We start from the raw sequence: 12,641 nt of genomic DNA, 5'->3' as shown, positions 1-12,641 counted from the left end.
TTTCGGGATCCTATGGGATTTGGCCCACGTTTCTAACAAGGCCACGACTGGCAGAACTTGGGAGGCCTGAGGCAGGTTGTGGTCAGTTCACGGCTTGAAGCTCAGACTGGGGCCGTTCAAGTGCACTTCGGCCGCGTTCCGAGAGGTCTCACTTCTTAAAGCTTCATCATTGATGTTATCCCGTCGCAAGGTAACGAAGACGGATTGCAGAACTTCAAAGTTTGCAAACCTGAATTTCTTGCAATTGTTTCCAAACTAAGGTCCGTACTGCGATAGGTTGGTTCATTCGACTAAACGTCTAGATGATACACGGAGCAACGTTTCAACTAACCTGAAGACAATTTTCGTGGCTTTCCGCCGCCAACTTACTTGCATTAGGAACACCAGAAATACGACACCTAGAATGACCAAATTCACGGTTTGCCGAATTCACTGGTGGGAACACGAAGCCCTTCGTCGGGCAAGCGGTGCAAGAGACCCCGCTCGGCCCCCTCCAATTCGCTCGAAAGTTTCCGACCTTTCAAATTTCTTTACCAAAACCTCCCGACCACATGCCCGCGAGCCGCAAACCGACCCAGATCCCAGGTCCAGATATAGCAGCCTGTATCTCCACGTGCGCTCACCCAAATAGGCATGGAAAGCGAGAATAGCGTTGAACATCTGGGACTCCGACGCAGGAAGATATCACTGGTATGACTCACTTTGGCCTCCACGACCATGAGCTTCATTAATTCTGGACGTGCGGCTTGCCAGGAATCAAGCCATATGCATCATTCTGCACCTTATTTCCACGTCAATGACCTAATATGAGGCACCGAAGCAATTGCCTGGCCCTCCCTGGCCACAGAGCGCCACGCACATGACATCGCTCCCGTAATACGAGCCCCTCCAACTCCAAACACGCCCCCAAATTTCATTCCATCCCAACATGCGGGAAACGAAACGATCGTCTATCGTCCGACGGGTCCAAATCCGAAAGGTCGAGCCGCATTTCGGGCCCCTGTCCAGCTGAACATGTACGGTGATCCGCGGATAAGTGAGTTTGGCGTTGTGCTTGGCTTTCTATCTTAACGTTATGGGCAATGTGAATATCACTTTTGGTGCATCTGTGTGTGTGAGTGACGGGGTTTGGGATGAAAATAGACGAAAGAAAGGGAGAGGATGGGGGCGATTGGTGTGCTGTGGTGGAACGGGCCGAGACTTTGTCTCTGTCTAGGTTGGATGTTGATCTCCAGGTAGGAATGTTCGTCGGTTGACTTGAGCAAGGCGATGTATAAATATGACTTCTGAGCCTCTGGGTTGAGTACAGAAACTTGGAGTACCTGCAAAACTTTAACGGCACATCTTCAAACTTTCTCTGAAGGCCAATTTCGTCTAAGAAAACTTCTTCGCATTATTCGTTCTCAGACATTTTCGCATTCCAACCCAATCCGAGTTACGCTCGCGAGCCTCACATGCTCCCGCGTGACCACTCCCTTAGCTGCCGCCATAACTCTCGCAGCAACGTACCCCATATACTTTCTCCCTCTTCATCCTTTTTCCATCGCCATCAACCTTAGCAGTGGAAGGATGGTGAGCCCGAACGCACCCACAGTTCACTCGCTTGTATCGACCAAGCCGGGCAGGAAGGTGCGTTTACGATAGCTATTATGTTCTTTCCCTTCTCGGATTTTAACATCAGCCTTATTCCGTTTCCCTCTATTCTTGAATATCCTATCGTCTCTGATTGCTCAGATATTTGAGCGAACTGCCGATCCCTATACATGTCTTTCGTAATTATATTCCCTCTCCATGCAGCCCATTATCTTCTATCTTTCGATTCGGACTGTGCCCTGCGTATCGGTTTGCTTTTCCATTGGGCGCCACTACAAATCCCTGCCCTCGAGACCCTGCAAAGATAACTGTAATTGGCTGCCGTTGCATTTGCTGCACAGCTCTCAAAACGAGGACCATTACGCGACGCGACAACCACACTCCCTTCTGTCATCTCCTGCTCTGCATATTAGAATCAAGTTCCTCTATCTCCCTTTCTGCGTTCTGTTACTAGGTTCTCTGTACCGGTGCACTTAGTTGATCTTTGGACCCCACCCTGATTTCGAATATGCTTTTTCTTCCAAGTTTTCTCTGCATCTAGCGCATCGTCTCAACTTCTCACATAGTTCTTTCGCCTATCCTTTCTTCGCACTTTAGGCTCAATTTGTCACCTTCTACCGTCACCTTTACTCCCACTTGCACGGCTTCATAACCCCAGAACTGACAATCGCCATACAGTACCAAGCATCATGCCACTGCCAACTCGTCCGCTACACCGTCACACTATCACCAGGTCTCGACGACCTTGACAGTTGGGTCGTTGAGTGCAATTGTTCAATCTGTAGTCGGAATGGCTATTTGAATGTCTATGTTCAGAACGAGTGTATCGAGTTTGAGGGTATGGGATTGGAGAGTGAGCTCGTAGAGGTAAGTTGTTATATCCCTTAGTTTAGATTTTACAGTTTAGAGCGTATTTAACGATTACGTGTATAGAAATACCGTTTTGGGAAACAACGGGTTCAACACTACTTTTGTAGTCGATGTGGTTGTAGTCTCATGGCTGAGAGTATCGAACCGGGCTTCTATGATGGCGTGAAAGCGTTGAATGTATGCATTAACCCCTTGTCCTACCGTGCGCTAATTTTGAATGATGGCGACAATGGTTTTCGGCATCATGAAAAGGATAGGAAAAGCTAACTTAGTATTAGGTCCGCATGTTCGAAGGAATTGACTTCAACACGCTGCAGAGACGGGAAGTCGACGGGAGAGCTCTATAAGATGATAGATAAGGAGTATGGTATTACATGGTGCGTGTACTAAGCACACATGGGTTCGACAGTAGTCGGACACTGAGAGGATTTCCAGGCCTCTGATTATCTCATTACGCGTTGAAACAGCCGGGGAACAGCCTAGACTTGACATGGGCACAATTTCTTTCAGCACATTTTGTTTGGCTGGGAAGTATAGGAGCCGGGATCTTTCTGGTTCGCGTCGTAGAGATATCCTTTGTCTTTTTTGTCGACCGCTTTCGGTTTTAGTCTTCATTACATCATTTACATGGGCTTGACAATGCTACTTTCTTTGCTCAAATGTCTCTGTGTTGATCTTGTTTTCATTTATTAGGGAGGGGTGATTGCCACCTCAATAACTGTAAGTTGGCCGTTTTCGGTAAGGCTGGGACCTAACATTCACTGGAAGATGTGACGAATTAAGCCACCGTTGAGGCTGCGCCAACACGATGCAACTTGCGCTCAATTCCAGCGTCGCGGAGCGTGCTTTCATCCCACTTCAACAATTCGTCTTTCGCATCTACGAGAAGAGATATTGCATCCCACTAAATCTAACATTGATCCGACCTCTATCGCCACATTACACGGTCGCTGCGCTAACCATGTCAGGTAAACGCCTCGCCACAACGCGAACGACGTCGACTAATCAATCCGAGAATTTTACTCTAATATGCAAAATGACGGGAGGCCCCGATACGACTTCGGACATGATGTGGATCGAGTCGATGAGGAAGCTTCCCAATATGACCGAATGCAAGCCTCTTCAGGCATAGATTCACAGTTGGCTCTTGAGATGAATCGGACGGTCTCCGAGTAGGAAAAGCTTTTTACGTTACGTCAACACCAGCTTTTAATTGCTTCACGAGCCGTATGCCTTACCACATGAGTAAAATGCGATACCGGCACGGAACAGGGTGCTATGAGAAAAATGGTAACCGTGAAATTATTCGCAAGGTCCGCAAGTACAATTAGATCAGTGTGCCGAGAAACACTTCACCACTCTGTAAGACAAGTTCGTTATCTTTTTGCGTTCATCCAGAACGTATTGACTGTCCAATTAACTTACTTTTATGGTGTTAAAGAACAGGTCCATTAGATGCGCTTCATTCGACCGTGGATCCTCTCACCTACGTCTTACGATATCAATGACAGTAATAGCATATAATCAATATTCAGCAGAGTAACCTAGATCACTACTTTCGGAACTAACATCAACTGCTGCTACCTCAGTCTCTGATTCTTCTACTCGCTCTAACAAGAAGGAACGGTAGTCCGCTTGTGCTAATATCTGTTGTATTAGGTATTCTCCTAGAATACACTACGCTTCCGTAACCGCTCACGGATCTTCAGGGGATGAAGCCTCGTAATGCCAATGCTCCGCAATATTTCCTTGCACACCGTTGATAGTTCTCCCCATCGCTCCGGCTGGGCTTTTCGTCCGGGCGCCGCTGGTTGTATGCTCGAGGGTCTATGACTTCTCGCCTTTTCTCGCTGCTCCGCTGAAATGTTCGGCGATGAAATCGTGGCTTCCCCTTCACGTTCCTATTTTCGCTCCGGGGCTATAATTTTTGAAAGCCCTGTGGAGGTTTCGCGTTTGGTGGCCGAGGTGCAGTCGAAATGCTCGGTGGGCTCTAGTCTCTAACACCGCTTCAAGGATGCTGATCATCTCATCCAATAACTGCTTCCAATCCTAGAAGAGAGGTTACTGGAGGGTTCCGATATACCCTATTATGATGATGCAGCACACCTTTTTTGGTGGAACAGACTCTCTCAGAATCGGGTGCCCCGATGCAATTCGAAGAAACCTGGACTATCTGCTGGGCCAGAGCTCTTGTCCAGGCACAATATAGCAAGCCCTCATATAAGATATCGAAAGGGTTGTTTGCTCACGCCTGGGTAGTTACCCACTAGGTATTACACTAGCTTCTCCACAATCGGTTCCGCCCCTTTCACAATTCCTGAATCTTCGGTTTGTGCGCTTAACTTTGGCCGAGACTGGGTTGCAGTAGGTTCTTGGTTTGCCGAGAGTTAGTGAAGTTCTCCCTCGAGGTCTTCCAGAGCCTTTGGGGTGTATTTTGGAGGCCGGAGCATAAGATTGGTGTGGACCAATGAAAGATGTGCTCTTTAAAATCCCTACATAACGTTCAGGAATGAGGGGTGTAGGAGTGAAGAACAGCTGAAGAGTCGCGTTGTGATTATAAAGTGTATGTATGACGAGAGCATATTATGAAGGGTTACGAAGTCAAAGGAAATGGAAGTGGCGTTACTGCCCCTCGTTGCACATGTCGACTTGGATAATAATAGATCACGCATGGTTTGCCGCGCCATCTCAAAAATCTGGCGTAATTAGCAATATCACGAAGGTTGGTCAGCTGGGGTTATGGAAAAGCCAAGGTATTTGAGGGGCTGGCTTGCAAACTCCTAAATGTCAGGAAGTGTCAACTTCTGTTCAGGAAGACAAAATTCAGTGCATAAATCCATCATGGGTGCTAAAGATTATATCGTGACGTATCCTTTTTTTGTTCAATATATATAGATGATTGATAGGCTAAACGTGGAAAGCCGCAATCCGAATAACAAACAAGTAATGGTTTTTGCAGGGGTAGCTGAGTCTGAGCAGGGGTTTCAGGTGTAGAGAGATTGTTGTATTGGATATTCTAGCGTCTTGTCTATTAAGTACTTGCCCTGAGATGGCCTAAATCAGACAGCACAATATATCTAGATTATACTTGATGGAATCTTCATTCGAGACATTGAAGAATAAAAAAAACAAGTAGAAGGTACTACGCAAAAGAAACTGAATCGCTGGAGGATATGTATTGAAAGAGAAAGAGCAACAGGGGTGCTCTAGAGATAGATATTTCTTAGTCCACGGCCAGGAGGAGTGATGCGAAGAGAGGAGCCCACTGAAGAGGCCAAACTCTAAAATGGTTTTCACTGTGGCCGTAACAGCGCAAAAGCTCAGTCCAACCCCTCATGTGTTCATGGTGAGCCATTGGCGTCCGCGTGACTCTTTCACTTAAACAACAACTCAAAAACACTCGATCCGGGTTAAAATATTCCCAGCCTTTTGCTTATATAAAATCTTTAATTGAGCATTCTTTCGCCTTCGGGCACTCACCACTTCGTCTCGCCTCGTTACAGCAAAGATTCGCATGGACACCAGACTTACTAACAAGTGAACTTAGAAACAACTATATTTTCCTTTTTTGAATGCGTGAGTTCGATTATGAGAGATAGAGCTCCTTTTTGGCGATTATCTGGGTTCTTTATGGGCTCCAATGGTATGGGACCAGTCCCTATCAACGACCAAAGCAAAGAGACTAGCTGCGTTAAGATTCTTGTAGATACAGCTATCTATGTTTCTCGATCCGGGCTTCCAAAATGTAGACAAGTCGTGAGGATTCCCCCAAGATGCAGCATATTTATCGGTCACGTCGGGGTTTGTTCGTTTGTGCGTTTGAGCTCAAACTGCATTTAAAGTCTTTCACGTGTCTACTCTCTTGGCACAGCAGCAATTGCAACGGCATCATGTCACTGCTGGGCACTCTCTAAGTTTCAGAAACTCCTCCCTGTAACTCTCAGTCCTCCCAACAACTAGATACTTGTGCACACTGGACACTGCCTCCTTAGTCTGGCATATCGTACTCTAATGACACGGTCCTCAAGAGACCTCAGCACTGCAATAACTCCTCCTTTTGGCTCCTTTGTGTCTCTAAAATACCACCCTCAACACTCTAGTCACCCGCCTTCCCTTGCGGCAAGATATTCTTAGGTCCTGATAATGCCGTGACCGCCAGCTGTTTGCACCCCAGCAGGTACTGCCGCCTACTCTTCACCTTTTCGGTTACACTCCCTCGGTGTTGTTGATACTATTGTCTATTGCAGTGAGAAGTTCAACCCAGGAAACGTTGTCACCACGAACCCCGTCTGTTCACTATTTCTTCGTCACATGCACGGCAAGAAGTGTTGCATTTAAACAACATCGTCACTGTGAACCTCCTGAGCTTCACCTATCCCTATTCTTTCAGATTCTTCAGCAATTTCACGATATTATACAACAACGCTTACTTTACGGAAAATTTCGTGCTTCAACGACGACGCCACCGCAAGCACTCAGTGCTTCGACCATACTCTCACACTCTCCTCGAGATCATTGCGTTGAACCCTGAAGCTTTTTGCTCGAGCAACGTCTCCGATGTGAGCGTTCTAAACTTTGACCATAGTCTGCCTCTTTCGCCATTGCTGCTCTCCAAAGAAATCTTTCCGTAAGCTCTCCTCCTCTACTAGCTACTCGATCATTCCTGTCTACCGCCTAGCCCTGCATGCCGCCTCTTCCTCACATCAGAATAACCACTCCAAAAATACTACTAAAGAGATGGCGCCCCCGCAAGATGGCAACCTCAAGATAATGTTGCAGGCTAACACTCCTCTGGACCAGATACCAACCTTCGCGACCATGGTTTGTGATACTTGTACGTCTGTCTTCCTTATATTCTTGCACTAAAACTAACTCTCTCTCGCCAGGTGGCTTCAACAACCCAAACTGTGCCGATTGCGGTGGTTTCCGCTTCCCATTTGTTCGATACGCTCGGTGCGTCACGGACCATACACTCCCTTCGCAAAGCAAGTCCCCATTTGTGAAACTTACTAATCTGTCTTTAGATCTCACATCGGATTGCCCGTCGCCGTCTTCGCCGGCCCGAATAAGATGCGCCTTGACATCCACCTTAGCCTCCTCGCTACCGTCTCCCTACTCTTTAGAAATCTCCCCGCCGACCGCCGCCAAGCAATATACCTTCCAGAGATTGCTGTTCAAGACCTCCATGCACTCTTCGATTGGCTATATGAGGACCGTGCACCGCAATACACAACCACCGCCGGCCTCCTCCCACTCATGCGTCTCTGGATCGCTGCTTCCGCGCTCGGAATGCACCAGTACCAGAACGCAGTCCTACGCATTGCCTCAGGGCTCTTTGAACGAAAGGATGCGGTTATTGACATCGAGCCGGTCGCCTATGTCTATCGAAACACCTCTGTGGGTTCTCCGCTCCGCGGATTTGCGATCGCGGTCTTCGTCCAACGCGCTCCGCTAAAGGCGCATTTCTTCAATTTCAGGTACGTAATACCTGGTTTATGGCAGGATGCTCTGGCTTTCGTCAAGATGCTGGACAACGTGAGGCGGGACAATATGATGGGCGTTGAGGGCTATAATTTACACGATATTTGTGATGTCCTCTTCAATCCAGTGACAGGGCAGTGGAATTATAGTACGCCGCAAGGGGTGACGCTTGACTGGTCTAAGGTTATATTCACTCTCCCGGACAACGTTATCTACGGCAAAAATTGGGAGCAGATGCCGGATAACTTTTTCGTGAGCGCTGAAAATAGTGCAGCGGGTGCAGAGGAGGCAGGGAAGCAGATTGCGGTGTAGTCCTCGCTCTCGCAATCCTGATCACCCATACCTTCCCATACTAGCACCCATCCTACGCACTAACACAAAGTTATCATAAAGAGACTACTCATGGGAGTTCTACAATAATGTTACCTAAATTCTTGCTGACAAGGTTATCAACTATCATAAGTGAGGATATTTCATCTAGATTCACGAATATCGCCGACCTCTCGCGCCCGGAGTGATTAGAATCCCATTTGCGGAAGTTCAGATTGAGGAGGAAGAGGCAGACAAGGACATGTAGAATAAGGGTTTGGGTCTAGTTTCTGATGAGCCTCTTGTGTAGTGCCAACTGTGAATAAGAAGCAAGGCAAGGGACTTGCTCGCTTGAAGGTTTTGGACACCCCTATTTGTAGCCTGTCAACCATATATGTGAATTTTCTTATGAACCCTGTGGGCTTTGCCGATTCCGCTTAAATGTCTCGATGAGAAACTCTCGAGCAGCTTCAATAGCTTGGATAGGTATGTGCGGGGCCAGGTACAGCGTCTAGAACCTGCTGCTATCGCTGTGAGGAAACCATAGGTCTCTCGGTTATTTGCTAGGTCCTCTCCGTTAGCTAAGAAACAGGCGAGTTTTTACATGTTCTACGTGCCACATATCCCATTGGTGACTGCAGAGGTAGTAGGGTCGGCAGGAAACCACTGAGAACCACCGGATATATCTGTGGGATTGTTGAAGACCGCGTTAAAGCGTTCTCTTAAGAAGGTATAATATAAACGTCTCTTAACATCCCTTCGGTATTGTAAATACTGTTAGCTCAGAGATCTATAATGCGCTACAGAGCTCCAGGCCTGTATTCGCGATCATCTAGCACATGCCACAATTTCGATTCGTTCCCTTGAGCAATGAAGGAGGTGGCTGAGCCGCCTTCTGCCGCTTGCTGACCTCCTGCAAGCAGCCATGTGATCCATACTCTAGGTATAAGTCTGCAACGCGGCCTCCATCCGAATCCATCATGACTTCCTCACCTAATAGGCCCTACGTAATCATAACATACACATACAATCTCGTAGTCCATGGCGACAATCTCTCTAAAGAGAGCTAAGTCGTTCTCTAAGAAGTGAATGAAAGGCCAAAAGACCACATTAAGACTTGGGATGACGGACCGAAACTAAGTAAGACTGAGGTCAATAACGAAAAGATAAAGGCTACCATCAACAAAGGTAAGGAGTGCGCTGAGACGAATTTAAGACTGTAATGGCGGAGGCTGTGAAAAAGGGGATACAGGCGAGGGAAAGGGAGAATTTGATAAAGGAAATAGAGGAAATGCATAAAGCGAGCGAGTGTCATTTGGTAGTATATTCTCTCCGTCCTTTAGTCCTGGGATATGAGATATGGGTGGACCGTATACGTGCATCAAGGGGTTGTACAAGCCCCTTGTCATCTGAGCACGGGTTAGTGGGATTTGATGCTGCTTGTAGTGTTCTAGTAAATAGGTAGATAAGATTTCCTTGATCTCCACAGATCTACCACGGCGTCTACAGCTATTCGTAAATACCTCGTCGTCGAATACACCATCCACAAGGGACATATCACCGACTACCACAACCAAGAGACCGGCAACGGGCCTGCGAAAGCAAGCGCTTTAGTCTGGAGGCTTGCTGAACAGAGACGCATGGCGCACAATAGATGGATATGGGAAGAGAAGGACCAGGAGAGGAGAGCTGGTCTCAAGATTGAGAAATTCGGCAGGATGGAGATGAATAGCTGGACTACGGTGGTGAAGGTTGCTGGGAAGAGGATTTGGCGGCGAAATTGCGAGTTGACATAGCTATATGGTTAGATAAAAACGTGTGTGGGTTTTAACCCCTACTAGGGGCAGATATTCCGGCTCTACGGGAGCGATGGACCTTATCAAATATGAGTTCAATGTCATCCAGACAAGATTGACCGATATTTGCATGCGATATGCGGATATCAACGGGAAGAAATGGGATACAAACATCTGTGTAGTTGTACTTCTCTCATTATTCTCTATCATCCATGGCTTCTCAAATCCTGCAACTGTGCTTTGGTGAATTATCCTGAGCATTTCGCATGGAGATTAACCCTTCAAGCATGCAGCCTTCAAGGAGGGAGTTCTATATCGTTGAAATGCCAGAGAGCGTAGCAGTGGCGCCATTTAGAAGTGGAACTCCGAGTGCGTGGCTTACCACTCCAAAGGTCGATTGCACCACTCTTGAAGGAAGCGGTTTAGTACTACCCGTAAGACATTAGGGAGAGGGGAGTAAGGAGATTGGTAGAAACTCCTTGATATGTTGCTCCAAGCCTAAAGTATCTGTTAGGTAATTCCAACAATTCTTTCAACCAAGAAGAAGCCGCCTCCCCCCACTGTATCAATACCATTTCTAGAAGCAACCAGGGCAGCCGAGTTTGGGCATTAAATCGAACTGAAGCCCTGTTCTCTACATTTGTGCATGATAACTTTATTAGAAGGCCATATATAGACGAGATCGTCGGAATTCAAATAAAGTCATTATAGCATTGATGTTGGGATGATTATCAATTGCTGAGGTGGAAAGTTCACCGGTTGGAATAACTTCTATGCTAACACATGTTTTCTGAGGTCGGCAAAACGTTTTCCCGCACCGACCAAAAATTCAAACGGAACACTAAACCTCCCAGTCTCTGCCCTATTGCACCCACGAATCCCCCCACCTTACCCCTTGGTGTAAGGGAAGTTCATTCCGCAATGTTTGCAGTGCCAGGATGGAACGTCTCCGCACCTTTAGCCACCCAAACCGAGACCGCGAAACCAGCCCCAGAGGGCAAGAAGGGCAAGAAGCGGAAGCGGAACACCAAGGAAATGCCAGTCAATGAGGAGAACATCGGGGCATACTTTGATGGAACTGCAGATACTAGAAAATGGCAGGTTAAGGAGTTGGAGAGCAAGGAAACTAATGGAAATGTGGTTGACAAGGGGACTGGTGCGAACGCGCAAAAGGTCAGTAAGAAGCGGAAAAGGAAAGGCGATACAAGGCAGGGAGAGAAGGCAAATAGCGAAGTGACCGGATGCGGCAATGAGTACAATGATCAGGAGAATGTGGAGGCTGTTGTTCAAGATTTAGGAATGGAGAAGGTTGTTACAGATCACAAAGCGGAGTCAAGGCTTGAGAAGAAGAAGCGGAAGAAAGACAAGAAACCCTCAACTGATTCTTTGATATCCGATGTTTCACTTCAAGACATTGGTCGATCTATGGCCACGCAAAAGACAGCTGCGCCTGTAGCACAACCCTCATTGCTCCCAACCAAAACCCTCACCCCCCTCCAACAATCCATGCGCGCAAAACTCGCAAGCGCACGTTTCCGCCACCTTAACGAATCACTCTACACTAAACCCTCTCAAGCCTCTCTCTCTATATTTGCCGAGAACCCGGAGATGTTTGAAGACTACCACCGTGGCTTTGCTCAGCAAGTCGAAGTCTGGCCCGAGAATCCCGTAGACGGTTATGGACCTATGATCCGGACACGTGGCAAAGCGCGGGACAAGAAGTTCAAGAATGATAAGCGGGCGAGACAACAAGCCTATTCCGCAGACAATGGCCAGAGAACTGCGGGGCCAAAACCGCTTCCCCGAGACTTCAAAGGCAACTGCACAATAGCAGATCTAGGTTGCGGTACCGCATCTCTCGCACAGCGTTTACAACCTAACCTCCAATCCCTCCGTCTTACCGTCCATTCCTTCGACCTCTCCAAGCCATCTGGCCCCAACGCCTCACTCGTTACAATCGCAGACATTTCTGCACTACCACTCCCCGACTCCTCAATTGATGTAGCAATATTTTGCCTCGCGCTTATGGGAACCAACTGGCTCGACTTCATAGACGAAGCATATCGTATCCTTCGCTGGAAAGGCGAGCTATGGGTAGCTGAGATCAAATCACGTTTCGGCCGCGTGACAAGATCTGGAAAACCTCCGATAAATTCCGTAGGTTCGCTGCAAAAAAAGGACAAGAAAGTTAAAGGCAAGAAAAAGAAGGAGGAAGAGGTTGCTAAAGAAGGCGTTCAAGGTAGTGACGATGAAGCCGAGCTTGCAGAGCACGTGGATGGGGCACAAGGGAAAGAGGGGACGGATGTTAGTGCCTTCGTTGAAGCACTTCGCAAACGAGGATTTATGTTGGACGGAGAACCTAATGCAGCTATCGATCTCAGCAACAAGATGTTCGTCAAGATGCAGTTCATCAAGGGCACAAACCCGGTGAAAGGGAAGAATGTCAGAATAGAGAGGGTTGAAAATGGGTTGAAGATGGGCATGAAGGGCAAGAAATTCACAACCGTGTCTGAAGAGGACAATGAGGACGACGCGAAGGACGGAATGGTCCTTAAGCCATGCTTGTATAAAATCAGATAATCTACTGATATA

General features: G+C 47.5%; 5 protein-coding genes across 5 annotated transcripts; 4 read left to right on the top strand and 1 right to left on the bottom strand.

Annotated features, from left to right (window-relative positions):
- The first annotated feature begins 1,547 nt into the window (after positions 1-1,547).
- Positions 1,548-2,932, top strand: BDR25DRAFT_46756 (uncharacterized protein). Its single transcript, XM_033698613.1, has 4 exons — positions 1,548-1,629; positions 2,272-2,460; positions 2,527-2,640; positions 2,742-2,932. The coding sequence occupies exons 1-4, from the start codon at positions 1,570-1,572 to the stop codon at positions 2,808-2,810; spliced, it is 432 nt and encodes a 143-aa protein (XP_033546489.1). The 5' UTR covers positions 1,548-1,569; the 3' UTR covers positions 2,811-2,932.
- Positions 2,933-7,281: 4,349 nt separating this feature from the next.
- On the top strand, positions 7,282-8,256 carry BDR25DRAFT_371676 (uncharacterized protein; the record flags this gene model as incomplete). Its single annotated transcript, XM_033697196.1, has 3 exons — positions 7,282-7,297; positions 7,350-7,416; positions 7,488-8,256. The coding sequence occupies 3 exons, from the start codon at positions 7,282-7,284 to the stop codon at positions 8,254-8,256; spliced, it is 852 nt and encodes a 283-aa protein (XP_033546488.1).
- Positions 8,257-8,344: 88 nt separating this feature from the next.
- On the bottom strand, positions 8,345-9,433 carry BDR25DRAFT_356392 (uncharacterized protein; the record flags this gene model as incomplete). The annotated part of the gene is made up of 8 exons (XM_033695626.1): positions 8,345-8,536; positions 8,571-8,623; positions 8,668-8,730; positions 8,772-8,816; positions 8,874-9,010; positions 9,058-9,216; positions 9,247-9,369; positions 9,414-9,433. The coding sequence occupies 8 exons, from the start codon at positions 9,431-9,433 to the stop codon at positions 8,345-8,347; spliced, it is 792 nt and encodes a 263-aa protein (XP_033546487.1).
- A 42-nt stretch (positions 9,434-9,475) lies between these two features.
- BDR25DRAFT_315229 (uncharacterized protein) lies at positions 9,476-10,049 on the top strand (the record flags this gene model as incomplete). The annotated part of the gene is made up of 2 exons (XM_033691511.1): positions 9,476-9,672; positions 9,743-10,049. The coding sequence occupies 2 exons, from the start codon at positions 9,476-9,478 to the stop codon at positions 10,047-10,049; spliced, it is 504 nt and encodes a 167-aa protein (XP_033546486.1).
- Positions 10,050-10,921: 872 nt separating this feature from the next.
- BDR25DRAFT_304363 (uncharacterized protein) lies at positions 10,922-12,641 on the top strand. The gene has a single exon (XM_033690193.1). The coding sequence runs from the start codon at positions 10,971-10,973 to the stop codon at positions 12,627-12,629; it is 1,659 nt and encodes a 552-aa protein (XP_033546485.1). The 5' UTR covers positions 10,922-10,970; the 3' UTR covers positions 12,630-12,641.

Source organism: Lindgomyces ingoldianus (assembly GCF_010093535.1).
Source record: "Lindgomyces ingoldianus strain ATCC 200398 unplaced genomic scaffold BDR25scaffold_20, whole genome shotgun sequence".
NCBI classification, from domain to species: domain Eukaryota; kingdom Fungi; phylum Ascomycota; class Dothideomycetes; order Pleosporales; family Lindgomycetaceae; genus Lindgomyces; species Lindgomyces ingoldianus.
Note: the sequence above shows the minus strand (reverse complement) of the source record. Positions and strands in the feature narration are given on the sequence as shown.